This window comes from Ooceraea biroi, chromosome 14 (assembly GCF_003672135.1).
Source record: "Ooceraea biroi isolate clonal line C1 chromosome 14, Obir_v5.4, whole genome shotgun sequence".
Lineage (NCBI taxonomy): Eukaryota > Metazoa > Arthropoda > Insecta > Hymenoptera > Formicidae > Ooceraea > Ooceraea biroi.
Window position 1 is genome coordinate 366303 of NC_039519.1, and position 27578 is coordinate 393880.

Here is a 27578-nt window from a genome sequence, read left to right on the forward strand (position 1 = left end):
GCATTTCTTAAATGATCTTTTATTTATAATTCCTGAATTCTCAGAAATTCCTAATATTTTTAAACAATCTTTAAAGTGCATCAAACATTAAAGAACCTGTCATATAGTATTAAATTCTTCTATAAAATACATACTAAAGTAAAACAGTATCCTTGTAAAATAAAGTCAATCAATTATTCTTACAAACAAATACGCGGAAATGCTAAACGTTCCAGTTCAAGTTCGCGATAAACTAATCACAGCACACAGTATCTATTGCGGCTTGTAAGTAGTAGAATGTAGACCTCCTCTCATGTATACCCCCCACACCGTTAAAAATTGTGCGTCCATATGTTAAAATTTTCTTGTGTTGCCATGTTTTGATTACTACTTCAGTGTAAAATTAACATACAACTGATATGTTATTACTTTTATAACAATTTTATATGTTACATTAATGTTAACTTCATAACTGAACATTTTGTGTATGTCTCTTAGAAATGGAATATTATTTGAAATGCTTTTAACACAATAATTTTAAACAATCAACATGTCACAAAGTCAGTTTAACATTCTAAAAGAAGTTAAAGTAAATCTTCAAATAATCATGAACTTTGACATATAAAATAATCAAATTTACTAAAATTAAATGTTTCTATCAAAAATAATTTAAGTTGAAACAATTACTATCATGTGTTAATATAACATAAAAAGTAAATGTTCATATTGTATGAACGAAAATGTTCTATCAACTTTTCTGATGCGTTATTGTAACTTCTCTTCCATGTAGTTTTCAATTACTTTGTATGTTATTTTTACATCACACTTAAAGTTACAATAACAAACATAAATGTAAAGTATTGTGTTAATTACTTAACATTTCTAGTTTGTCAAGAAGTAACATATGACGAATGAGTTACTTTAACTTAAAATTTAGAGTGGACTTTCTGGGACATGCAAAAACTGTTAAAATTAACATTTAATTTTTTACTGTGCACGTAGTTATCACAGAAAGCTCATTGAGAACGGTTCGCCATATGGCACCGTCGTTCTTAGTTACGACTCTGGTAACAATGAACGCCGAACGCTCCGGAAGGCCTCGCGGGAAGTCCCCCGAGGAGCGGTGATAGCCGGGGCCGATTGCTCGGTGAAGAACCAGCCGATACACGCACGCGTGCCCACCACTGCGTGGTGGACGGACCACGCGGTCGTTATTATACGGTCACCGCGGAGGCATCGACGTCGTGTCACACTGTTCGCCGTAAAGTATACAACTCCATGTCGTGTGCTGCAGGAAGGAGTAACATTTCTCTCAAGATGTGTACACTCGTTTCTAAAGATACATCCTACGTATCTCAGTGACGAAAGATAAGACGGCAGCAGCAAGAAGCTGTATCAAGAAGAAGAGTGAAGAGGAGAAAACGAAGCCAAGTGGGTCGAACAGTACTTGAGCAGTTATTACGTCGCTGGTATGACTTCAGCAGCTCTGAGCTACAATAATTCGTGATAATTATTTAGCAGTTCTCAGACAGAATCTTCCAATCTCTTCTCGGGGAGGAAATTAAGGTACGGGTACCAATGACGATCTCCTACGCTTGCGGCGACCAGCTGAAGCCGAAGAGGAAGGATCGGAAGGGCAAGAGCGATTCCATGAGACGGTGCGAGCATCTGCCTCCCGATGGAAGTGGTGAAGGTGACGACGGTGTCAGGCGATTTCACGGTGACGGACTCGTCGTCAGGATGCATTCGAATCATCGCGTGCTGAAGATTACGGGCGACGGTTGCCGAATTGCTCTGTCAAAGAATTCCGGTAGCGTTCATATCATCGGCGATGGCTGCAGAGTGCGCGTGAACCGCAACGAGGGTAACATCGAGTACACCGGCGACGGTGGTCGAGTCCTTCTTGGATCGGAGTCAGTTAAAGGGAAGGTGAAATTCGTGGGCGATGGTGGAAAAGTGATTCTCGACTCGAGTCGAGTCGAAACGGAATCGAAGACTGAGAGAAAGGACTCTGGGAATTCCTCGGGGGAACGGTCGAACGAGGAAGCCAGTTACGTGGAAAAAGATGCGTGCTCTTGCAAGAAAGTGATCAACGCGACGCTGGGATGTGAGAAGCGTGCTGTTGGTAATGGAACGTTGAATCAGGAAGAGCTGGACAACGTGACGAATGATGTGAAGGAGAGGAACCAAGGGAAGTACAGGAAGCGCAACGAGGAAACACGGAAATCCTTGCGGCATCGGACCGTTGCGAAAATCATCACGAAGATTCAAAGCGACGGTCAATGTGTGAGGAAACGATTCTTTGGTGATTCTTCGTTCATCGTTAATTCTCGCAGCGATGAAAAGTGTATCTCCTTCCGCGATGAAAAGTGTGTTGAGAACTTTGCGCAGAAACGTCAAGATTAACGATAGGAAATCTAGGTGACGTTACTGGTGAATTGAAAAAACAAGAAGAATAGCAAAAAGTATATCTGTTCCTTGAAGAACAAACGATCGAACGCAATCAAAATTAATTGCACAGAAATGGTTGAAAAGTTCTTCTCCCTTAAATATACAAATTGCCTATTTTTTCTTATTTTTTCTAATTAGGAATTTAAGAAACTTCTTATGTAGCGTGATTAAAATTGGTCGCACGTAAATGACAGTTTTAATGTATAAATTAACGATTACTAGTTATTATAATTTTATCATTATTTTACGAAAATATGTACTATGTTTCCTATCTTGGTGTGATATTTTTTATCTTATCTTTTTTATTTTATAGATATTTCTGAGGATATCATGTGTTACAAACATTTCATGCAACATTATCATTTAAAAATCTGTTTCCTTGTACAATAAATTATTTCAAAAACTTATTTTGCTTTATGTGATTTCTCCCTTTAGAACTGCAATTCTCTAAATACCAAATAGGAAGCGAGACATATAAAATGTATCATATGACACATAACATATTCACCATTGTAAATCGATAAGTTTTAACACTTTACATTACTGAATAAATATAGGACAAGAGAAAAAAGAGTAGATGCAGCGCCAATTTATATTTAGACAGAAATTAATCCAGCAATGACGTTCTTGAAGAACATCACATGATCGATAGATAGGATATCGGTCATAAACTATTCTCGGCCAACATATAAAGTCTACAGCTTGGAAATTAATCTGAGAATGCGCGTATAATATGACTATGGCAATTTCCTTACTCGAATCAGTTGTCAAAGAGTTTTCTTCATCATCTCTGCTTCTCGAAAGGAACACGACAAAAATGTTTCAAAATGTTAATTTTATTTTAAATTAACGTGGATTTATTCTTTCTTTTATTTCTGCTGTTACTTTCTGGGAAAATTTATGCGAAGGATGCAACGTAGACTAAGCCTTCCTATTCGATATAAAGTCTGGGTATCAAGAAGCCAGTGTCTCGGTATGGCACCGTCAACGTAAATTGCAGCGACTGCAACAGGGCAGCAGCAACCGAGATATTTCAGTAAAACGGGCGGTGGTCACACGGTTAGGGCTGCTGTGAAAGAGATAATTCTATTTATGAACGATGGTAATCCTTAGTACCCGAATATGACGACCCACAGATTAGATTCACCATAATTTCTGTATAAAACTAAAGAATATTTGATTTTAAACTGGATAGAAAACTAAGTTTTATAAATTGTGTTGAAGAGACTGTCCACAAAAGATTCTTAAAAATTTCTTTCTCGACATTTATAGAAATTTACATAACTTCAATGTTTTAATTCTTTACATTATCGTGAGAACGATCATTATTTCTCATTTCAAGCATTTTCAGGCTTCTCTGAATAAATTTCTTTAACGTTATATCTCCATAATGTTCCGGTTTAAATATAGATTTCATAATATTACTCAATTTATACTGTTGTTAATTTTCATGCATTTTAAATTTTGTGTAAAAGGACTATCACTTTTATCGGCAAGTAATGCAACTACAAATACGCAGCTTGGGAATAATTAAGGCACTTAAGATACTAAGATATCGAAAACAGGAAATGCTAGGAAAACACGATATTCTCGCACTACAATCTAGTACTGAAGTACAATCTTGTTGCTGCTCGCGTTGCATGTCAGAGGAATCGCCACACATCGCTTGTGAAAGCAAAGAGAAGCGTGGAACGTTCCCTTTTCTCTCACACGAGACTCAATTCGGATTAGTCTACACTCTCTCTCCCCTTCGAAGCCCATGCCGTGGATATATTTATCGTCTGTGTTCGCTAAAATCATTCTGCGAGGTCTAACTTGACCCAAGAGAGAAGGAAAGAGACAGAAACAGAGAGAAAGAGAGTCTTATCCGGCGCAGTTGCATTCGCTGAATACGCGTCTTGCTTCTTCGAACGTTAATATGTCAAATGTGAGAGTAGAAAACTCTCTCTCTCGGTCTATTATAATGACACGAGCATTGTATAACGGATTATCTCATGTTCCAAATGTTTCTATACAGGGTGTCCCGGGTTTTAACCGACAAACTGCGGGAGCATATTCTACTAGTGGAAATAAGAAAAAATTCTTATATCGAGTTTGCTTAGAAATGCTTCATTACAAAGTTATAAACCAATATTGAAAAGAAATATGAGATAAGTAACAACGGATTTTTTCACAAAAATAAAAATTATCTACGCAATGATTTAGTGACGCATTTCAAAATGTTGTCCTTGCGCATCGATACAAGCTAGATACCGACGTAGTACAGAATTTGTTACAGTACGACATTCCTGACAATTTTGTTGCATCTCAGTGACTGAATGCACGAGCTGCCGTACGAGAGTATCAACGTAGATTTCCTAACAGGAGAGTACCAGATAGATTTAAAGCAACGAATTACTAATTCAGTCACTGAGATGCAACAAAATTGTCAGGAATGTCGTACTGTAACAAATTCTGTACTACGTCGATGTCTAGCTTGTATCGATGCGCAAGGACAACATTTTGAAATGCGTCACTAAATCATTGCGTAGATAATTTTTATTTTTGTGAAAAAATCCGTTGTTACTTGTCTCATATTTCTTTTCAATATTGGTTTATAACTTTGTAATGAAGCATTTCTAAGCAAACTCGATATAAGAATTTTTTCTTATTTCCACTAGTAGAATATGCTCTCGCAGTTTGTCGGTTAAAACCCGGGACACCCTGTATATATATACATAATGATTAATTAATATGAATATTATAAACCAATATTGAAAAGAAATATGAGATAAGTGACAACGGAACATAGTGTAGAATTTGGAAGGTCCAAGATGTTTATGTTACGTGTATTCACGTGTATTCATGTTCACTATGTTGAAACGATTCAGTATGATTGTTACTTTCGCAACAGTAGCTGTTAGATTTCAATCGTCGTGTCAACTAGCAATTACTATCAGAATGCCAAAAGTGTTTTCAAATGAGGAATACACCGATATTCATTTCGTGTACGGATTCTGTGACGGAAATGCACGAGCTGCCGTACGAGAGTATCAACGTAGATTTCCTGACAGGAGAGTACCAGATAGATTTAAAGCAACGAATTACTAATTCAGTCACTGAGATGCAACAAAATTGTCAGGAATGTCGTACTGTAACAAATTCTGTACTACGTCGGTGTCTAGCTTGTATCGATGCGCAAGGACAACATTTTGAAATGCGTCACTAAATCATTGCGTAGATAATTTTTATTTTTGTGAAAAAATCCGTTGTTACTTGTCTCATATTTCTTTTCAATATTGGTTTATAACTTTGTAATGAAGCATTTCTAAGCAAACTCGATATAAGAATTTTTTCTTATTTCCACTAGTAGAATATGCTCCCGCAGTTTGTCGGTTAAAACCCGGGACACCCTGTATATATATACATAATGATTAATTAATATGAATATTATAAACCAATATTGAAAAGAAATATGAGATAAGTGACAACGGAACATAGTGTAGAATTTGGAAGGTCCAAGATGTTTATGTTACGTGTATTCACGTGTATTCATGTTCACTATGTTGAAACGATTCAGTATGATTGTTACTTTCGCAACAGTAGCTGTTAGATTTCAATCGTCGTGTCAACTAGCAATTACTATCAGAATGCCAAAAGTGTTTTCAAATGAGGAATACACCGATATTCATTTCGTGTACGGATTCTGTGACGGAAATGCACGAGCTGCCGTACGAGAGTATCAACGTAGATTTCCTGACAGGAGAGTACCAGATAGATTTAAAGCAACGAATTACTAATTCAGTCACTGAGATGCAACAAAATTGTCAGGAATGTCGTACTGTAACAAATTCTGTACTACGTCGGTGTCTAGCTTGTATCGATGCGCAAGGACAACATTTTGAAATGCGTCACTAAATCATTGCGTAGATAATTTTTAGTTTTGTGAAAAAATCCGTTGTTACTTATCTCATATTTCTTTTCAATATTGGTTTATAACTTTGTAATGAAGCATTTCTAAGCAAACTCGATATAAGAATTTTTTCTTATTTCCACTAGTAGAATATGCTCCCGCCGTTTGTCGGTTAAAACCCGGGACACCCTGTATATTCTGAATACGTATGCATACGTTACTTATAGATTTTTATCGGTAGATATCTCGTTTAAATACATCCAATAAAGAAATACGGATCTCTTGCGTCATTCGTTGCAATTTTATCGTCACGAATAAGTACTGTAGATATAACTTTCGCATATCAGCAACGAAATATGAATTCGCTGAGATAATAATACCGAGCTGAATTCTTGTTTCTATATTAAGTCTCCTCCAGTACTTAAGCATGCTTGTGTAAAAAACGACAATAATGAATGTTTTAAAACATCGAACTAATGAGACATGTTTATACTGCTTTCTCTCTCTCAAATAATGTGAAATATCTTGTATTAATAAGTTTTCTGAGCAAAACTTAACATTTATTGTACGCTAATTGACACATCGATAAATATTTTCTCCCTTTTTTTAAATAACATTTGATCGAACTATGTACCCACATAACATTTTGCAAGTATTTTGCTAAGAATTTGCTCAGAAATGTTGCAAACAAAATGGCAACAAGGTGAGTCCTCATTTGTTTCAATATTGGTAGCAAAGAAACACGAAAACAGCAACTTTACAGCACCTTTGGGGCAACAGTTGCGGTGAAAAATATATAATTATGGCATTATGTCAACAAAAGTGTGGCAAAAGTTAATTTCTGTCATTATTATAGCAACATGACAGCAATAATTGCCAGCACATAGATTGCACTACTTTGCTTTAGCAAAAAATGTTATCTGGGTACATACAATAGAGAATATATATATATCTTATCGTATTTCTTATGTATTTCTCGATTGCTAAAATAATGTAAACATACTGAATGTATACCGTGTGATAATCGAAACAATTATGTGAAATTATGTGCTGGTGGCAAAACTACGTGAAAGTTTAAGGCCATTTGTTAATTGACTGGGCTAATTGTCGACCAAGAAATCTTCGTCACCGCGTATGGACCTGGTGGACTAATTAGCGAATTAATAAGTGAGCGGAAGCGAGCGATCGCATCGGCGTAATAGCCATAAACACCAATCTCACCCACGCTTTCCTCGAGTTGTACATATTTCTCGCCACGATTTTCCTTCGCACGATCATGAAAGTAAGATGCAGTTTCATTCCATCTCGATATGTTTAGTAACGTGAGAATTTACGGTACTCTCTAATCAGGTTGAATCTCACTTTACAACTCGGTCCGTTGTACTTCGCACAAACTCCGCATGAATTACTTCTGTAAGATCTGGAAAGATAGTCGAGACTGACAGGTCGTATAGAGGATCGGAATGAAAACAAGTTGATCACAACAGTAGGAGTATTGGCCGTACAGCCTAAGACCTAGGCGTGTGAACAGGGATCCCGGAGAGTTCGAGTTCAAATCTAAGGCAGTCTCCTAGTTATTTTTCGCCTCTTACAATTCAGAAGTGGGATAAAATCCGCTACCCCTCGAAGACAGTTGAGATTCATCCGCTACCCCTCGGAGAGGAGGGAGTTGAGCAGCAGCTGGCCGGTAGTGAAGCCTGAACATGGAGGTCGGGACGGACTCAGAGGAGTGAACCAACATGGAGATTGGGAAGGACTCAGAGGAGTGAACCAACATGGAGATTGGGAAGGACTCAGAGGAGTGAACCAACATGGAGGTTGGGAGGGACTCAGAGGAGTGAACCAAAAATGGATGTTGGGAGGGACTCAGAAGAGTGAACCAAAAATGGAGGTTGGGAGGGACTCAAGTGGAGTGAACCGACGATTTGGAGACATTCGGGGACGAATGTAATGTCAGGCTGGCCAAGCTGTAAGATCTGGAAAGATAGTCGAGACTGACAGGTCGTATAGAGGATCGGAATGAAAACAAGTTGATCACCACAGTAAGAGTATTGGCCGTACAGCCTAAGATCTAGGCTTGTGAACCAGGTATCCCGGAGAGTTCGAGTTCAAATCTAAGGCAGTCTCCTAGTTATTTTTCGCCTCTTACAATTCAGAAGTGGGATAAAATCCGCTACCCCTCGAAGACAGTTGAGATTCATCCGCTACCCCTCGGAGAGGAGGGAGTTGAGCAGCAGCTGGCCGGTAGTGAAGCCTGAACATGGAGGTCGGGACGGACTCAGAGGAGTGAACCAACATGGAGGTTGGGAGGGACTCAGAGGAGTGAACCAAAAATGGATGTTGGGAGGGACTCAGAAGAGTGAACCAAAAATGGAGGTTGGGAGGGACTCAAGTGGAGTGAACCGACGATTTGGAGACATTCGGGGACGAATGTAATGTCAGGCTGGCCGAGCTGTAAGATCTGGAAAGATAGTCGAGACTGACAGGTCGTATAGAGGATCGGAATGAAAACAAGTCGATCACCACAGTAGGAGTATTGGCCGTACAGCCTAAGACCTAGGCGTGTGAACAGGGATCCCGGAGAGTTCGAGTTCAATCTAAGGCAGTCTCCTAGTTATTTTTCGCCTCTTACAATTCAGAAGTGGGATAAAATCCGCTACCCCTCGAAGACAGTTGAGATTCATCCGCTACCTCTCGGAGAGGAGGGAGTTGAGCAGCAGCTGGCCGGTAGTGAAGCCTGAACATGGAGGTCGGGACGGACTCAGAGGAGTGAACCAACATGGAGATTGGGAAGGACTCAGAGGAGTGAACCAACATGGAGATTGGGAAGGACTCAGAGGAGTGAACCAACATGGAGGTTGGGAGGGACTCAGAGGAGTGAACCAAAAATGGATGTTGGGAGGGACTCAGAAGAGTGAACCAAAAATGGAGGTTGGGAGGGACTCAAGTGGAGTGAACCGACGATTTGGAGACATTCGGGGACGAATGTAATGTCAGGTTGGCCGAGCTGTAAGATCTGGAAAGATAGTCGAGACTGACAGGTCGTACAGAGGATCGGAATGAAAACAAGTTGATCACCACAGTAGGAGTATTGGCCGTACAGCCTAAGACCTAGGCGTGTGAACAGGGATCCCGGAGAGTTCGAGTTCAATCTAAGGCAGTCTCCTAGTTATTTTTCGCCTCTTACAATTCAGAAGTGGGATAAAATCCGCTACCCCTCGAAGACAGTTGAGATTCATCCGCTACCCCTCGGAGAGGAGGGAGTTGAGCAGCAGCTGGCCGGTAGTGAAGCCTGAACATGGAGGTCGGGACGGACTCAGAGGAGTGAACCAACATGGAGGTTGGGAGGGACTCAGAGGAGTGAACCAAAAATGGATGTTGGGAGGGACTCAGAAGAGTGAACCAAAAATGGAGGTTGGGAGGGACTCAAGTGGAGTGAACCGACGATTTGGAGACATTCGGGGACGAATGTAATGTCAGGCTGGCCGAGCTGTAAGATCTGGAAAGATAGTCGAGACTGACAGGTCGTATAGAGGATCGGAATGAAAACAAGTCGATCACCACAGTAGGAGTATTGGCCGTACAGCCTAAGACCTAGGCGTGTGAACAGGGATCCCGGAGAGTTCGAGTTCAATCTAAGGCAGTCTCCTAGTTATTTTTCGCCTCTTACAATTCAGAAGTGGGATAAAATCCGCTACCCCTCGAAGACAGTTGAGATTCATCCGCTACCCCTCGGAGAGGAGGGAGTTGAGCAGCAGCTGGCCGGTAGTGAAGCCTGAACATGGAGGTCGGGACGGACTCAGAGGAGTGAACCAACATGGAGGTTGGGAGGGACTCAGAGGAGTGAACCAAAAATGGATGTTGGGAGGGACTCAGAAGAGTGAACCAAAAATGGAGGTTGGGAGGGACTCAAGTGGAGTGAACCGACGATTTGGAGACATTCGGGGACGAATGTAATGTCAGGCTGGCCGAGCTGTAAGATCTGGAAAGATAGTCGAGACTGACAGGTCGTATAGAGGATCGGAATGAAAACAAGTCGATCACCACAGTAGGAGTATTGGCCGTACAGCCTAAGACCTAGGCGTGTGAACAGGGATCCCGGAGAGTTCGAGTTCAATCTAAGGCAGTCTCCTAGTTATTTTTCGCCTCTTACAATTCAGAAGTGGGATAAAATCCGCTACCCCTCGAAGACAGTTGAGATTCATCCGCTACCTCTCGGAGAGGAGGGAGTTGAGCAGCAGCTGGCCGGTAGTGAAGCCTGAACATGGAGGTCGGGACGGACTCAGAGGAGTGAACCAACATGGAGATTGGGAAGGACTCAGAGGAGTGAACCAACATGGAGATTGGGAAGGACTCAGAGGAGTGAACCAACATGGAGGTTGGGAGGGACTCAGAGGAGTGAACCAAAAATGGATGTTGGGAGGGACTCAGAAGAGTGAACCAAAAATGGAGGTTGGGAGGGACTCAAGTGGAGTGAACCGACGATTTGGAGACATTCGGGGACGAATGTAATGTCAGGTTGGCCGAGCTGTAAGATCTGGAAAGATAGTCGAGACTGACAGGTCGTACAGAGGATCGGAATGAAAACAAGTTGATCACCACAGTAGGAGTATTGGCCGTACAGCCTAAGACCTAGGCGTGTGAACAGGGATCCCGGAGAGTTCGAGTTCAATCTAAGGCAGTCTCCTAGTTATTTTTCGCCTCTTACAATTCAGAAGTGGGATAAAATCCGCTACCCCTCGAAGACAGTTGAGATTCATCCGCTACCCCTCGGAGAGGAGGGAGTTGAGCAGCAGCTGGCCGGTAGTGAAGCCTGAACATGGAGGTCGGGACGGACTCAGAGGAGTGAACCAACATGGAGGTTGGGAGGGACTCAGAGGAGTGAACCAAAAATGGATGTTGGGAGGGACTCAGAAGAGTGAACCAAAAATGGAGGTTGGGAGGGACTCAAGTGGAGTGAACCGACGATTTGGAGACATTCGGGGACGAATGTAATGTCAGGCTGGCCGAGCTGTAAGATCTGGAAAGATAGTCGAGACTGACAGGTCGTATAGAGGATCGGAATGAAAACAAGTCGATCACCACAGTAGGAGTATTGGCCGTACAGCCTAAGACCTAGGCGTGTGAACAGGGATCCCGGAGAGTTCGAGTTCAATCTAAGGCAGTCTCCTAGTTATTTTTCGCCTCTTACAATTCAGAAGTGGGATAAAATCCGCTACCCCTCGAAGACAGTTGAGATTCATCCGCTACCCCTCGGAGAGGAGGGAGTTGAGCAGCAGCTGGCCGGTAGTGAAGCCTGAACATGGAGGTCGGGACGGACTCAGAGGAGTGAACCAACATGGAGGTTGGGAGGGACTCAGAGGAGTGAACCAAAAATGGATGTTGGGAGGGACTCAGAAGAGTGAACCAAAAATGGAGGTTGGGAGGGACTCAAGTGGAGTGAACCGACGATTTGGAGACATTCGGGGACGAATGTAATGTCAGGCTGGCCGAGCTGTAAGATCTGGAAAGATAGTCGAGACTGACAGGTCGTATAGAGGATCGGAATGAAAACAAGTCGATCACCACAGTAGGAGTATTGGCCGTACAGCCTAAGACCTAGGCGTGTGAACAGGGATCCCGGAGAGTTCGAGTTCAATCTAAGGCAGTCTCCTAGTTATTTTTCGCCTCTTACAATTCAGAAGTGGGATAAAATCCGCTACCCCTCGAAGACAGTTGAGATTCATCCGCTACCCCTCGGAGAGGAGGGAGTTGAGCAGCAGCTGGCCGGTAGTGAAGCCTGAACATGGAGGTCGGGACGGACTCAGAGGAGTGAACCAACATGGAGGTTGGGAGGGACTCAGAGGAGTGAACCAAAAATGGATGTTGGGAGGGACTCAGAAGAGTGAACCAAAAATGGAGGTTGGGAGGGACTCAAGTGGAGTGAACCGACGATTTGGAGACATTCGGGGACGAATGTAATGTCAGGCTGGCCGAGCTGTAAGATCTGGAAAGATAGTCGAGACTGACAGGTCGTATAGAGGATCGGAATGAAAACAAGTCGATCACCACAGTAGGAGTATTGGCCGTACAGCCTAAGACCTAGGCGTGTGAACAGGGATCCCGGAGAGTTCGAGTTCAATCTAAGGCAGTCTCCTAGTTATTTTTCGCCTCTTACAATTCAGAAGTGGGATAAAATCCGCTACCCCTCGAAGACAGTTGAGATTCATCCGCTACCTCTCGGAGAGGAGGGAGTTGAGCAGCAGCTGGCCGGTAGTGAAGCCTGAACATGGAGGTCGGGACGGACTCAGAGGAGTGAACCAACATGGAGATTGGGAAGGACTCAGAGGAGTGAACCAACATGGAGATTGGGAAGGACTCAGAGGAGTGAACCAACATGGAGATTGGGAAGGACTCAGAGGAGTGAACCAACATGGAGGTTGGGAGGGACTCAGAGGAGTGAACCAAAAATGGATGTTGGGAGGGACTCAGAAGAGTGAACCAAAAATGGAGGTTGGGAGGGACTCAAGTGGAGTGAACCGACGATTTGGAGACATTCGGGGACGAATGTAATGTCAGGTTGGCCGAGCTGTAAGATCTGGAAAGATAGTCGAGACTGACAGGTCGTACAGAGGATCGGAATGAAAACAAGTTGATCACCACAGTAGGAGTATTGGCCGTACAGCCTAAGACCTAGGCGTGTGAACAGGGATCCCGGAGAGTTCGAGTTCAATCTAAGGCAGTCTCCTAGTTATTTTTCGCCTCTTACAATTCAGAAGTGGGATAAAATCCGCTACCCCTCGAAGACAGTTGAGATTCATCCGCTACCCCTCGGAGAGGAGGGAGTTGAGCAGCAGCTGGCCGGTAGTGAAGCCTGAACATGGAGGTCGGGACGGACTCAGAGGAGTGAACCAACATGGAGATTGGGAAGGACTCAGAGGAGTGAACCAACATGGAGATTGGAAGGACTCAGAGGAGTGAACCACATGGAGGTGGGAGGGACTCAGAGAGTGAACCAAAATGGATGTTGGAGGGACTCAGAGAGTGAACCAAAAATGGAGGTTGGGAGGGACTCAAGTGGAGTGAACCGATGATTTGGAGACATTCGGGGACGAATGTAATGTCAGGCTGGCCGAGCTGTAAGATCTGGAAAGATAGTCGAGACTGACAGGTCGTATAGAGGATCGGAATGAAAACAAGTCGATCACCACAGTAGGAGTATTGGCCGTACAGCCTAAGACCTAGGCGTGTGAACAGGGATCCCGGAGAGTTCGAGTTCAAATCTAAGGCAGTCTCGTAGTTATTTTTCGCCTCTTACACTTCTTCCTCCAGTTTGCTCGACTCGCGATCGCTTTTGCAAACAATTTTACGTCAAAGTGATAAATAAGCCAGCTGACTTTCTAGTTAAATTACGTGCGCGATGAATTTAAAAGATGTAAGAGTATCTATTGTTCATGATCAATTCGCGTAACGCGATATGATGGGAACGTGAAGATATAGATGTGAATAATTAAAAACAGCTTGGAACACTTATTGTTTATAACTGTTAATAGATATGTATTCAAATTAATAATACTTGACGATATTTTTATCTATTTGAGATCAATTTATTCTTTTATTTTATTAATTTTATTAACGAATTTATGTTAAAAATTATTTAGAAATATATGTGCTGGAAAGAATACACTTAAATTTCTGAAGACACACAAAGGTACAATTTTTCAGGTTTAATCTTAATTTAATAAGAATCTATTTGTTTTTATTTCTTTAAAGTTTTTAAGTAAACATGAGCTTTAAATAAAAATGAAAGAGCCATTGCAGTGCTTTACTGATATGTAATTACTTGACTGTCGCTTAATCATTGTCGCTTTGAAAAAATAGACAAAGCAAACACTTATTAGCGGAAACTGCACGTTTCTACAATGAATGTTTTCACGTCAAATAATAATATTTATTTAGCCATTACTTTGTCATATCTGCAAGTTCATGCGTAATTTGATCGTTCATAACTAGTTGTCGTTAATTCCGTCTTCTCATTTCTTCTTGGCAAAACAAACACGCAAGAGTCTCCTAGCAAGTCAATATTATACAACGAGGCTCAGTTTAGCGTAGCAGAATTCCAATGACACGGCATGACTATAGAGGCAGCTTCATTTTCATCGTATTTATTACTTTAAAACACTCATATTTTAACGTTTAAGATTTTAAAGGAAAGAAAACCCAAAGTCTAAGAAATATGTCTATAAAGAGATAAATTTAAAAACTTGTATTGAACTTTATATCGAACTATTTATCGAACGAAACCGAGAGAAAACTGAAAACTATCGCAATTACTCCTCAAATTGTACAAAAAACATTTGTCAAATAAAAGGAGATCGTAAATCGACTTAAAACTCTTTCGCTGTGTAACTGCGAAAAAAAAAACAAAGTGCGTACTTCCAGCTGAAAGGTAGAATTAATTTTCCAGTTAATAACAGACAGCTGTGCGTTGTACAACGAGATCAGTAATTCACATCACTGATTTGAGGAAATCCGGTATCCCAAACAAAGTGAAATTCAGCTATTTCCACTCATGTCAGTCTTCCCTAATTTCTGTCTTTGAAATCTTTTATCAAAAAATGTTTCCGAAAGAACAAATATTATGTTCCTGATCGGTTGAAAGCAAAAGTAAATAACAAATCATCAAACATGTTGGTATTAACGTTACCGCTTGGTACAGAGAATGTACACCGTTAAAAATTGTGCGTCCATATGTTAAAATTTTCTTGTGTTGCCATGTTTTGATTACTACTTCAGTGTAAAATTAACATACAACTGATATGTTATTACTTTTATAACAATTTTATGTTACATTAATGTTAACTTCATAACTTAACATTTTGTGTATGTCTCTTAGAAATGGAATATTATTTGAAATGCTTTTGACACAATAATTTTAAACAATCAACATGTCACAAAGTCAGTTTAACATTCTAAAAGAAGTTAAAGTAAATCTTCAAATAATCATGAACTTTGACATATAAAATAATCAAATTTACTAAAATTAAATGTTTCTATCAAAAATAATTTAAGTTGAAACAATTACTATCATGTGTTAATATAACATAAAAAGTAAATGTTCATATTGTACGAACGAAAATGTTCTATCAACTTTTCTGATGAGTTATTATAACTTCTCTTCCATGTAGTTTTCAATTACTTCGTATGTTATTTTTACATCACACTTAAAGTCACAATAACAAAAATAAATGTAAAGTATTGTGTTAATTACTTAACATTTCTAGTTTGTCAAGAAGTAACATATGACGAATGAGTTACTTTAACTTAAAATTTAGAGTGGACTTTCTGGGACATGCAAAAAATGTTAAAATTAACATTTTATTTTTTACTGTGTAGTTTTCAATTACTTTGTATGTTATTTTTACATCACACTTAAAGTTACAATAACAAACATAAATGTAAAGTATTGTGTTAATTACTCAACATTTCTAGTTTGTCAAGAAGTAACATATGACGAATGAGTTACTTTAACTTAAAATTTAGGGTGGACTTTCTGGGACATGCAAAAAATGTTAAAATTAACATTTTATTTTTTACTGTGTAGTTTTCAATTACTTTGTATGTTATTTTTACATCACACTTAAAGTTACAATAACAAACATAAATGTAAAGTATTGTGTTAATTACTCAACATTTCTAGTTTGTCAAGAAGTAACATATGACGAATGAGTTACTTTAACTTAAAATTTAGGGTGGACTTTCTGGGACATGCAAAAAATGTTAAAATTAACATTTTATTTTTTACTGTGTAGTTTTCAATTACTTTGTATGTTATTTTTACATCACACTTAAAGTTACAATAACAAACATAAATGTAAAGTATTGTGTTAATTACTCAACATTTCTAGTTTGTCAAGAAGTAACATATGACGAATGAGTTACTTTAACTTAAAATTTAGAGTGGACTTTCTGGGACATGCAAAAAATGTTAAAATTAACATTTTATTTTTTACTGTGTAGTTTTCAATTACTTTGTATGTTATTTTTACATCACACTTAAAGTTACAATAACAAAAATAAATGTAAAGTATTGTGTTAATTACTCAACATTTCTAGTTTGTCAAGAAGTAACATATGACGAATGAGTTACTTTAACTTAAAATTTAGGGTGGACTTTCTGGGACATGCAAAAAATGTTAAAATTAACATTTTATTTTTTACTGTGTAGTTTTCAATTACTTTGTATGTTATTTTTACATCACACTTAAAGTTACAATAACAAAAATAAATGTAAAGTATTGTGTTAATTACTCAACATTTCTAGTTTGTCAAGAAGTAACATATGACGAATGAGTTACTTTAACTTAAAATTTAGAGTGGACTTTCTGGGACATGCCAAAACTGTTAAAATTAACATTTTATTTTTTACTGTGTACGCAGCATCCCATCAATCATTCACCCCAATATCCGAATTTTTATAAATATAAAACAGCATTTAACGTAATCTCACATATTTCAGTGTTTCGATGCGTTTCCTAACGATCTCTATCCACTCTTACACAATATTACTTCACCAACAATGTCGCTTGTACTTCACATCCTTATTAAATTTCGCATCGAGTATCACCAACACCCCTGCTTCAACGTTTGCGAGGGTTGCAACAAATTATACAATTTCCACAAGTGCGTCGTAGTCATAACCTCGTGCGCTCGGCAGGGGGGTGGACCTGGTCGCCGAGGGCAGGAGCGGGTCCAAACACGAGGATCGATAGCGCGCGAGGCAAAAGATCGCTTACCTCGAGCTCGCCGGCGAGTACGTCCGCGATAAATATCGGGTGATGACTTCGGTTGAACGATCACCGTCCCGGAAGGCGGGCCTCGGTCGTCGCGACGCCCGTGGAAACTGGAGCCTGGATCCGGCGAAGAATGGAGCGGGAACGACACCGTCGGCTGCACCAGCGTCCGGCGAGGTATGCACTCTCTCGAGGTAGGATTTCGAAACTCGATTTCGCGCTCTCGTCCAGTGAGAGTGCGGACGGTGAACTTGAATGCCTCGCGAGATCGCGGAACAATGAAACGGAGCAGGTAAGACGCTTGAATGCTCCGCTGGCCGCCAGCAGCTGCTCGCGAGCGGTCCGAAGCGATCCGAACTGATCCGAACGAGCGGTAACGCGCACGGCAGACGGCGGAAGTGAAACAATACGCGGTACGCTGCGGGTGGCGAAAGAGGCAAAGAGGGAGGTTCCAGCACGGGCAGCGACAACTGGCGAGAGGTATCAACGACCCCTGCGTCGTTTAATCTGGAGATATCTTCAGCAGATAATTCCTGAATTGCTAAAACGCGGTGTCTTCGACAGTCAAGGTCGCAATCGGAAAGGTGGTTGCTCCAAAAGGTGTCCGAGAGCGGCTCGCTTATTCTTTTTTAATGCGGTTTTATATTTACTGAATATTTATTTTACAAGTGCGAAAATAGTATGTAGAAAGGAAATCCTGAACTTATTTTTAACTATTTTCGCACTTCTTGTAAAATAAATATTCAGTATGGTAGTTATAGCGCAAAATATTAATATATTTGGTGCGTTCTGGGGATTTTCTTTCGCAAGAATATAAATAAATAAATAACTGTAATATAATATAAATAGTGAATATATATACAATAATTTTATTTGATGTCTTTCATAGCAGGCGTGAAAGTCAACAGAGCTGTCATCATCTGTTCTCTTTCAGTTTCCGTTCGTAACCCCGACCACATTTGCTCCAATTTCTTTTCCTGATATTTCTGAGAAAGAATATAATTGCAATGTTTTCTCCATTTTAGTAATAAAGTAAGGAAGATGTATTACACTCTTACCATGATGAAAAGGAAGCACTGCTTTATGGTTGCACCAACATACAGGATGTTTGTTTTAACTAATCGTCCAGCTACGTCGTTCACTGACGGTATAGCGCGCAATAAGAATTTGTGAGGTCCGTGTCTTACTCTTATCACTGCTATTCTCGTATGCATATTGCAATATTTTGCTGCAATGAGAAATAAGTTCATAAAACAAATTTCATTCATGAAATGTATTTTAAGGATTCGAAGGCTTCAAATCCAACAGGATAGTGCAACGACAGATCATATCGTCAGAAAAACAAATATATACCATCGCAGTCGGCGCGGATCGCCGTATTAAATTCTAACTCACCATTAAAGCCATCCTTTATCGCTGCAGTTCCAAAATCACCGTATAATTCTTGCACCTTCTGCTGAACTGCCTGAGACAAGGCTGTATTTTTCAGCGTAAACGGTTTATCCTCCTTGCCGTGCGGCGTTATCTCGAGAACCACGTATCTAAACAGAGACGTAATAGAAATGCAAGTATCCCATACAGCACGAAAAGATTTCAGAAATATTTCAGAAGTATTTCATCTGACAGATGAAAGCATCTCATAAACATTGCAAAATGTTTCTGCAACAGTTATGAGACAACTCCGGAATAGCAAAATGTCCGCGACACTTGCATTCAAAACCTTATAGAAGGGTTGCTGAAAGGTATAGATCAATCTGCAACCTTTCTGAAATATTGCCGAAAGATTATTAAAATAGCTGAAATCTTTTTGATATATTACTAAAGGTTAATTGAAATAATTTTGAAACTTTCCTATGATGTTGCACACAAATTACAAAACTCTTATTCAAATCAATTGAAAATACTTCAGAAATTATATTGAAATTTATTATACGAGTATTCAGAAGATTGCAAATACTAAAAAGTTATAATAAAAATTATATATAAAATGTATTTATTATTTTTATTGTACGTTTTTATTTAATATTTGCAATCTAATTAATATAATAAATATGCTTAATGAAAACAATACATAATATATATAAGATGTATATAGATATGCACATACATAGCTAAACCAAGTATTCACCAAGTTTCCCTTTAAAAAGCGTCAATTGTTGGCACATTGACAAACAGCCATTCTTATATTATATATTTTCCTTTTTCTTCCTCCAAATAGTTGATTAAAAGGAAAGAATTATATAGATGTATAATTCTCTGTTCAACCAACGCTTATATTTGAAAGAAAAAAAGGATACGTGAAGATAATGCATTTTTTGGTCAACTGGTTAGCTTCACTAAAGATCGAATACTTGGTCTAGGTATATATATATATATAATTTTACTTTTTACAATATTCACATTTTTTCAAATTTATTGCATGTGGTGGTAGGTTTTAGAAACATTTCTGTTGCAACATTTCATATGACATATTGCGGAATCCTTTGAGAAATGTTGCATATGAAATGTGAAATCTTGAAATGATTTTAAAACCTTCCTGAAAGCTTTCTGTATTAATCGGTGCTGTATGGGATGAGTCCCGTGTTCATCGTTATTACAAACTTTTGCGTGCGAAATTGCACAAAACTCTGAATTACCTGTTTTTGAAGCGAACCATTTTTAGGTTATCTCGCACAAATATCGCGCATGTGCCTCTTCCTCAATTTATTTACACACGAGAGTTCACGTGAAATTTATCATAAAAACCCTATGTCCTTATAAAAATTATGCGAAAATGCATTAACGTTTACTATTCGCGTAAATAAATGTGAAATAAACAATATCTTCTTCCTCGAATACAATTTCTGTTTGGAAACACTCTTAGATAAAATGGTCTGCTCTTTTTAACTGCACTATGCTACACTTTCTGCATCTAAGCGTGTGATCAAGCAAGACGTTATATTATATTAGAATATTATAGAATAAATTATTTTATATTGGAACGCAGAGATAAAAGGATGCAAATTAAAAGAGAGTACAGAAGGTGCAGTTGCAACGGAGTAACCACGTTTTTTAAGCAGACAACTTCACAGCGGTCCGATACAAGTCACGTGTATAAGAGTCAGGTTCGTCTGGGTAGTGTCAGTATCAAGCGTACAGCTTGGTACGACGCACGTGTGCGTGCATGTACGTAAAATGTAAAACGGGTTTTGTGTAAAACGATCATGTGATGCATTTTTTGTGCTCGACATGCAACGGTTGCATATTCCTTTTTGCGGTCACAACGTGAGTGACGCCGCGGTCTTGGTTATGCCACCGCGTCGCGTGGTGCGATCGAAAAGCGACTTTTTACTAAATACGTAATAAGACAATTCTCTCCCTTCGAATGCATAGATATAAAAACATTGCAACGACAACGCAGTACATAAACATTGCACGAAAATCGCAATGCTGCTGGAGAAATTATGTACGCACGAGATAGAATTTATAAGAATGAGGTAATTTTTATGCATGCAGCATTTTTTATATATGTAGAGGAGAACCCCCTAATATGAGATAATGGGGTTTCTGCTAAACTAATGAGCACCATCTGTTAGTTCCACCATGAACTTATTACTCTTGGTGTAAAATGTATTTAGTGAAAAATTCATTGTTCGTTATTGCGTTTAGCCTTTGCAAGAAAAGGTTTGTGAAATTGTGAACATGTCAAAGGAACTTGAGGTTAGTCTTTAAACCTTGTTTATTATATAATAAAGAAATGGTTGGCAATAAATTCAGTATGCAATGATAGAGTAGAACCGTAGTAACAGGAAAATACGCGATTTGTTGAATTGCTTAATTGTAGAGGTTAGATTTCATGATCGCGGAACCGCTGGGCGCGTGGCTCGTATAATGAGACATTCAGGGTACTCTTAATATGAGATAATTATTGCCCGAATATGAAGATTATGTAGTGTAATAAAAAGAAAGAAAATACTACTTAAGGTTAAAGAAAAGTTAATACGAATTTATATTACGAATTTTTGTGTATTTAATTTTTATAGAATCTGACTATGGAGGTTAGAGAAACGAGGAAGCGTCAACAGTGGAATCGTGAAGATTTGGCGAAGGCTGTGGCAGCAGTATTTTTATAAAACTATCTAATAAAGTTTTTTACTTACAATACTGATGTATTTTACACTTTTAACACCGATTTCTCGAGGTATCTTATATTAGGAGCACACTTTCTCGATCCTGCGTAAAGCTCTTTTTTCAAATTGTTTTAATTTTCAGAAAAAATAATATTTAAATTAGATTTTTCATTTGACCAACCTAAAGCTTATTAAATTCTCTTCAAGATAACGTATTACATTTTTAAATTCTGCCTATAGATTTCCTTACATTCGGCAAAATCGATATGGTATCTCATAATCGGGAACTTCCCTCTATATATATATACACACACACATAGTTTATATAATGTCAAAATGACGAAATAATTTTCCCTGGAAGGCTCATGTTCCCAACATGTAACTGTAACATATTTTTGCTGCTTAAAATGCAAGCATGCGAGAAAGTGCATACATATGTTGCAGTCTACGCATCCTCTTCGTTGCACTCTCGAGAGAAATTATGCACGACTCGTGTTCGCTAGTCTAACATTTGTACGCGTATTGCTGGATTAAAGAAGCATTAGCTGATAACATCACACTTTCTCGATCCTGCGTAAAGCTCTTTTTTCAAATTGTTTTAATTTTCAGAAAAAATAATATTTAAATTAGAATTTTCATTTGACCAACCTAAAGCTTATTAAATTCTCTTCAAGATAACGTATTACATTTTTAAATTCTGCCCATAGATTTCCTTACATTCGGCAAAATCGATATGGTATCTCATAATCGGGGACTTTCCTCTATATATATATACACACACACATAGTTTATATAATGTCAAAATGACGAAATAATTTTCCCTGGAAGGCTCATGTTCCCAACATGTAACTGTAACATATTTTTGCTGCTTAAAATGCAAGCATGCGAGAAAGTGCATACATATGTTGCAGTCTACGCATCCTCTTCGTTGCACTCTCGAGAGAAATTATGCACGACTCGTGTTCGCTAGTCTAACATTTGTACGCGTATTGCTGGATTAAAGAAGCATTAGCTGATAACATCACACTTTCTCGATCCTGCGTAAAGCTCTTTTTTCAAATTGTTTTAATTTTCAGAAAAAATAATATTTAAATTAGAATTTTCATTTGACCAACCTAAAGCTTATTAAATTCTCTTCAAGATAACGTATTACATTTTTAAATTCTGCCTATAGATTTCCTTACATTCGGCAAAATCGATATGGTATCTCATAATCGGGAACTTCCCTCTATATATATATACACACACACATAGTTTATATAATGTCAAAATGACGAAATAATTTTCCCTGGAAGGCTCATGTTCCCAACATGTAACTAACATATTTTTGCTGCTTAAAATGCAAGCATGCGAGAAAGTGCATACATATGTTGCAGTCTACGCATCCTCTTCGTTGCACTCTCGAGAGAAATTATGCACGACTCGTGTTCGCTAGTCTAACATTTGTACGCGTATTGCTGGATTAAAGAAGCATTAGCTGATAACATCACACTTTCTCGATCCTGCGTAAAGCTCTTTTTTCAAATTGTTTTAATTTTCAGAAAAAATAATATTTAAATTAGAATTTTCATTTGACCAACCTAAAGCTTATTAAATTCTCTTCAAGATAACGTATTACATTTTTAAATTCTGCCTATAGATTTCCTTACATTCGGCAAAATCGATATGGTATCTCATAATCGGGAACTTCCCTCTATATATATATACACACACACATAGTTTATATAATGTCAAAATGACGAAATAATTTTCCCTGGAAGGCTCATGTTCCCAACATGTAACTAACATATTTTTGCTGCTTAAAATGCAAGCATGCGAGAAAGTGCATACATATGTTGCAGTCTACGCATCCTCTTCGTTGCACTCTCGAGAGAAATTATGTACGACTCGTGTTCGCTAGTCTAACATTTGTAGAAATTATGTACGACTCGTGTTCGCTAGTCTAACATTTGTACGCGTATTGCTGGATTAAAGAAGCATTAGCTAATAACATCACACTTTCTCGATCCTGCGTAAAGCTCTTTTTTCAAATTGTTTTAATTTTCAGAAAAAATAATATTTAAATTAGATTTTTCATTTGATCAACCTAAAGCTTATTAAATTCTCTTCAAGATAACGTATTACATTTTTAAATTCTGCCTATAGATTTCCTTACATTCGGCAAAATCGATATGGTATCTCATAATCGGGGACTTTCCTCTATATATATATACACACACACATAGTTTATATAATGTCAAAATGACGAAATAATTTTCCCTGGAAGGCTCATGTTCCCAACATGTAACTGTAACATATTTTTGCTGCTTAAAATGCAAGCATGCGAGAAAGTGCATACATATGTTGCAGTCTACGCATCCTCTTCGTTGCACTCTCGAGAGAAATTATGCACGACTCGTGTTCGCTAGTCTAACATTTGTACGCGTATTGCTGGATTAAAGAAGCATTAGCTGATAACATCACACTTTCTCGATCCTGCGTAAAGCTCTTTTTTCAAATTGTTTTAATTTTCAGAAAAAATAATATTTAAATTAGAATTTTCATTTGACCAACCTAAAGCTTATTAAATTCTCTTCAAGATAACGTATTACATTTTTAAATTCTGCCTATAGATTTCCTTACATTCGGCAAAATCGATATGGTATCTCATAATCGGGAACTTTCCTCTATATATATATACACACACACATAGTTTATATAATGACAAAATGACGAAATAATTTTCCCTGGAAGGCTCATGTTCCCAACATGTAACTGTAACATATTTTTGCTGCTTAAAATGCAAGCATGCGAGAAAGTGCATACATATGTTGCAGTCTACGCATCCTCTTCGTTGCACTCTCGAGAGAAATTATGCACGACTCGTGTTCGCTAGTCTAACATTTGTACGCGTATTGCTGGATTAAAGAAGCATTAGCTGATAACGTGCTACACTGTTTGAGGTCTTTATTCACCCCGTATCTCCTTCGCAATTAATGTTATCTCAGGGTCATGTCATCATAGAATATATGTCAATGATTAACGCGCGCGGTATGGTTGGTTGATAATCGTGATTTTCTCCTTCCTTGCAGCTCGTGCCCAAGTTCGAAATCGCCGAGCGCTTAGTTGACTCCGCTTGACGTGGGATATATGTTGTAACGCTGCAGCGGCGGTCATGGATTTTTTTGTTGGCGTAGACGTGGGAACAGGAAGCGCCCGAGCGGCTCTGGTTGCTGCGAACGGCAAGGTAAGGAAGGTGGCTGCATGCCCGCTCGAAATATTCCATCCCGCCCCAAACTTCTACGAGCAGTCGTCTGATAACATTTGGAGCGCTGTGTGCCATGTTGTCAAGGTAGGATAAGATTTATTTAGTAATATTTAAAAAGACACATCACGTGTAAGTTATACTTAAGCAATTCTCTCGTGCTGTTCACAGTCGGTCGTGGCTGGCATCTCCGCTGAGAACGTTAAAGGAATTGGCTTTGACGCTACCTGCTCGTTGGTTGCTTTAGACAACACGGGATCACCGGTAACAGTCAGTATTACAGGTACGTAAAAGAGACATCTTTTACTCTAACTTATTTTTTTACCCTTCATTTCGTCAACTGTTTCATGATACTATATGTGCGCGTGATGAAACTGATGTATTGTTCAGGGCAAGAGAAACAAAATGTCATATTATGGATGGATCACAGAGCGCAGGAGGAAGCTGACTTTATCAACTCTACCGGTCATGATGCATTGCAATATGTGGGTGGCAAAGTCTCCCTTGAAATGCAAACGCCGAAGATGCTGTGGCTGAAAAAGAATTTACCTGCTTCCTGGAGCTCTGCAGCGTTACTGTTCGACTTGCCAGATTTTTTAACGTGGAAGGCCACTGAATCGGAATCGCGGTACAAACGCCTGATACCTATAAATTCTTTGACAGAATTTGAAGAAATTAACACATTAATTAATTAATTTCTTTTTTTTCTCTTAGATCATTATGTTCCTTGGTATGTAAGTGGAATTACACTGCCAATCTCGATGGTAAGAACGGATGGGATGAGAGTTTCTTTGAGCAACTCAATTTGCGAGAGCTAAAGAAAGACAATTGGAAAAAAATAGGTACATTATTATCTAAGAGTATCTAAAAATAAAAAATAAAAAATTAATTTCGATATTATAAAGTAGCACATTTTCTCATAATAGACGCGAACTTTATATGAAAAAAATTCTTGTCATCTCGATAACGAGTGTTCATGTTAAGGTAACGACGTAAGGGTACCGGGTGACGCGATTGAACCTGGACTATCGGCGAAGGCTGCAGCAGAGTTGGGATTATTGGAAGGTACGCCAGTTGGCACGTCGTTGATCGACGCACATGCTGGCGGTCTCGGCATGATTGGGTGTTACGCACCCGATGTATCTCCGAACTTCTCCAACCGATTGGGTAAGGAACGTACTTAATGTCGACGGTGATACGCATCGTGCACCGGAGAGAATTGAACAAGCGAGAATTACCTTGTGATTTCCAGCCTTGATCTGCGGTACCTCGACGTGCCACATGATAGTGAACGAGAAGAAGATATTCGTGAATGGCGTTTGGGGGCCGTATTACAACGCGATGATATCCGGTTTCTGGCTTAACGAGGGAGGCCAGAGCGCCACCGGCAAGCTGCTCGATCACATTATCGGTACGCATCCCGCGACGCCAGGAATAATTATGAAACACTTGACCGGAAATAAGTGAGTTCCTTGAGAACACGATCGAAGATCGTGGACGAACGTCGATGTAACGAGAGCCTCGGCGCTATTTATTTCAGGCACATTCAACAATATCTGTCCGAATTGTTGCACGTTATGGCTGAGCAGAGAAACCTGCAGAACGTGTCGTACCTGACCAGGGACCTGCACGTGTGGCCCGATTTCCACGGTAACCGTTCGCCCCTCGCTGATCCAAGTCTGAAAGGAATGGTATTGACACATACATTGGATCATTCATTGATCTGCTTTACAAGATCCTGAAAATACGGATACGGTTTTGTACTATTCTCTGTACCTTAGGTGTCCGGATTATCTTTGTCCGTGGATGAGGAGCACTTAGCGTTATTATATTTAGCAACGGTGCAGGCATTGACGGTACATCAGAAATTAAAATTAATCCTGATGGCCAATGATGAAGAATTTTATATCAAGATTTTTTTAATAAAAAATTTTAATATCTTTAAAAATCAAGTAAAATGGATTAAAGAAATTTTTCACATTATTTTCATAAGGAATTAACATTATCATGATTCTAGTAAAGATAAAACGTTGGCCATTAGTGGATAAATGAGGATAAATAAGGTTTTCGCTTCCTGATTATGTAACATTGCGTCAATTTTCACGGCAGTATGGTACGAAATACATAATCGAAACCTTGACGGCTGCCGGCCACAACATCGAGGGTATATTGGTGTGCGGTGGATTGAGTCGGAATCGATTATTTATCCAAACACAAGCCGACGTACTGTCGTTACCGGTACTTTGTCCCGTGGAGCAAGAGTCGGTCTTGGTGGGTGCAGCGATCCTCGGGGCATGTGCCACGAAAAAGTATTCAATGCACGAGACTATTAAAAGAATGGCTGGAACGGCAAACATAGTGAAACCGGCGAGCGACTGCTACAAGTAGGTATACGAAAATAAAAATAATTCGAAAATAAAATAATTCGAAAATAAAAATATAACAAGCATTATCTTGTTACGTTACGTTCGTTATATAACGGTATTTCTCTTCTACATCCGTTCGTAATAATTTCAGGTATCACCTTCGAAAGTATCACGTATTCAAGAAAATGGTCTTGGACCAGCAAGACTATAAGAAAATAATGAGCGAAGAATTATAGTCTATTCGTTTAGTCTAAACGGATTAAAAAATAGATATTGTATTCAGTGAACGGTTTAGCAATTAAGAATTTAAACGACGATGAGCATTTAAGTAAACATTCGATAAACTTTAAAAAAGAATCTCTGAGATCTTGAGTAGAGAACGTAAACATTGTACAAATGTTATACATATGGGAATATTAGAAATTTAATACTACGAAAGCTTAGATTTGAAGATGTTGCAAGGAAACAATATTCCACTAAGATTGATACTCCTTATGAAGTATCATTCCCATTAATATTAATATATGCAGAAATAATAGAAAATTTTTACTGTGATGTTAACAGCAATAATACTGTATATACGAGCAATGGAACCTACCACGTGGCCTTCACATTGTAAGCATCAAAGATAACTTAGAATAATGATATTGTCACGGTGCTGTTGATTATAGCATAGCAGTATATTATTGCGACAAACGGTTCTCGATTTAATCTTGTGATCTGAAAAAAATAATATTTTTATTATTATTTTTATATTTATTTATT

The 27578-nt window shown here is 38.8% G+C and overlaps 3 protein-coding genes and 1 non-coding gene across 7 annotated transcripts in view; 2 read left to right on the forward strand and 2 right to left on the reverse strand.

Moving 5' to 3' along the window:
• LOC105285495 (cingulin) overlaps window positions 1-17231 on the reverse strand; it is a 39736-nt gene extending 22505 nt beyond the window's left edge. For all 3 annotated transcript variants that reach the window (XM_026974860.1, XM_026974859.1, XM_026974861.1), the window contains exon 1: window positions 17098-17231. The gene's annotated coding sequence lies outside the window, so the exon portion shown is untranslated. The remainder of the gene's footprint in view (window positions 1-17097) is intronic.
• LOC105287236 lies at window positions 922-2837 on the forward strand. Its single transcript, XR_003407422.1, has 2 exons — window positions 922-1410; window positions 1498-2837. It is a non-coding gene; the product is annotated as an uncharacterized LOC105287236 (transcript).
• Window positions 17232-17912: 681 nt separating the features above from the next.
• Window positions 17913-20054, reverse strand: LOC105287216 (ribonuclease P/MRP protein subunit POP5). The gene is made up of 4 exons (XM_011352730.3): window positions 19731-20054; window positions 18490-18635; window positions 18153-18322; window positions 17913-18080 (listed from the first exon to the last, which is right to left on the reverse strand). Exons 1-4 carry the CDS (start codon window positions 19748-19750, stop codon window positions 17964-17966), a joined length of 453 nt encoding a protein of 150 aa, XP_011351032.1. The 5' UTR covers window positions 19751-20054; the 3' UTR covers window positions 17913-17963.
• A 151-nt stretch (window positions 20055-20205) lies between these two features.
• LOC105287235 (FGGY carbohydrate kinase domain-containing protein) lies at window positions 20206-27070 on the forward strand. 2 transcript variants are annotated; one of them, XM_026974864.1, is made up of 11 exons: window positions 20206-20570; window positions 24275-24534; window positions 24619-24730; window positions 24838-25075; window positions 25162-25289; window positions 25432-25614; window positions 25700-25910; window positions 25988-26138; window positions 26229-26303; window positions 26557-26831; window positions 26965-27070. In XM_026974864.1, exons 2-11 carry the CDS (start codon window positions 24358-24360, stop codon window positions 27047-27049), a joined length of 1635 nt encoding a protein of 544 aa, XP_026830665.1. In that variant the 5' UTR covers window positions 20206-20570; window positions 24275-24357; the 3' UTR covers window positions 27050-27070. The 2 variants fall into 2 exon arrangements, with proteins under 2 accessions (XP_026830665.1, XP_026830666.1); XM_026974865.1 differs by lacking the exon at window positions 20206-20570 and adding an exon at window positions 21229-21274.
• Window positions 27071-27578: the final 508 nt, after the last annotated feature.

What these genes read in the sequence shown, in the direction of transcription:
- LOC105287235 (XM_026974864.1), top strand. Translation starts at nt 24,358, where the DNA reads ATGGATTTTTTTGTTGGCGTAGACGTGGGAACAGGAAGCGCCCGAGCG. An exon ending in CTGTGTGCCATGTTGTCAAG is followed by an intron (nt 24,535 to 24,618) that starts GTAGGATAAGAT and finishes TGCTGTTCACAG; the next exon opens with TCGGTCGTGGCTGGCATCTC. An exon ending in GGTAACAGTCAGTATTACAG is followed by an intron (nt 24,731 to 24,837) that starts GTACGTAAAAGA and finishes TGTATTGTTCAG; the next exon opens with GGCAAGAGAAACAAAATGTC.
- LOC105287216 (XM_011352730.3), bottom strand. Translation starts at nt 19,750, where the DNA reads ATGGTTCGCTTCAAAAACAG. An exon ending in ATGGTTCGCTTCAAAAACAG is followed by an intron (nt 18,636 to 19,730) that starts GTAATTCAGAGT and finishes GTCTCTGTTTAG; the next exon opens with ATACGTGGTTCTCGAGATAA. An exon ending in GATAAAGGATGGCTTTAATG is followed by an intron (nt 18,323 to 18,489) that starts GTGAGTTAGAAT and finishes TTCTCATTGCAG; the next exon opens with CAAAATATTGCAATATGCAT.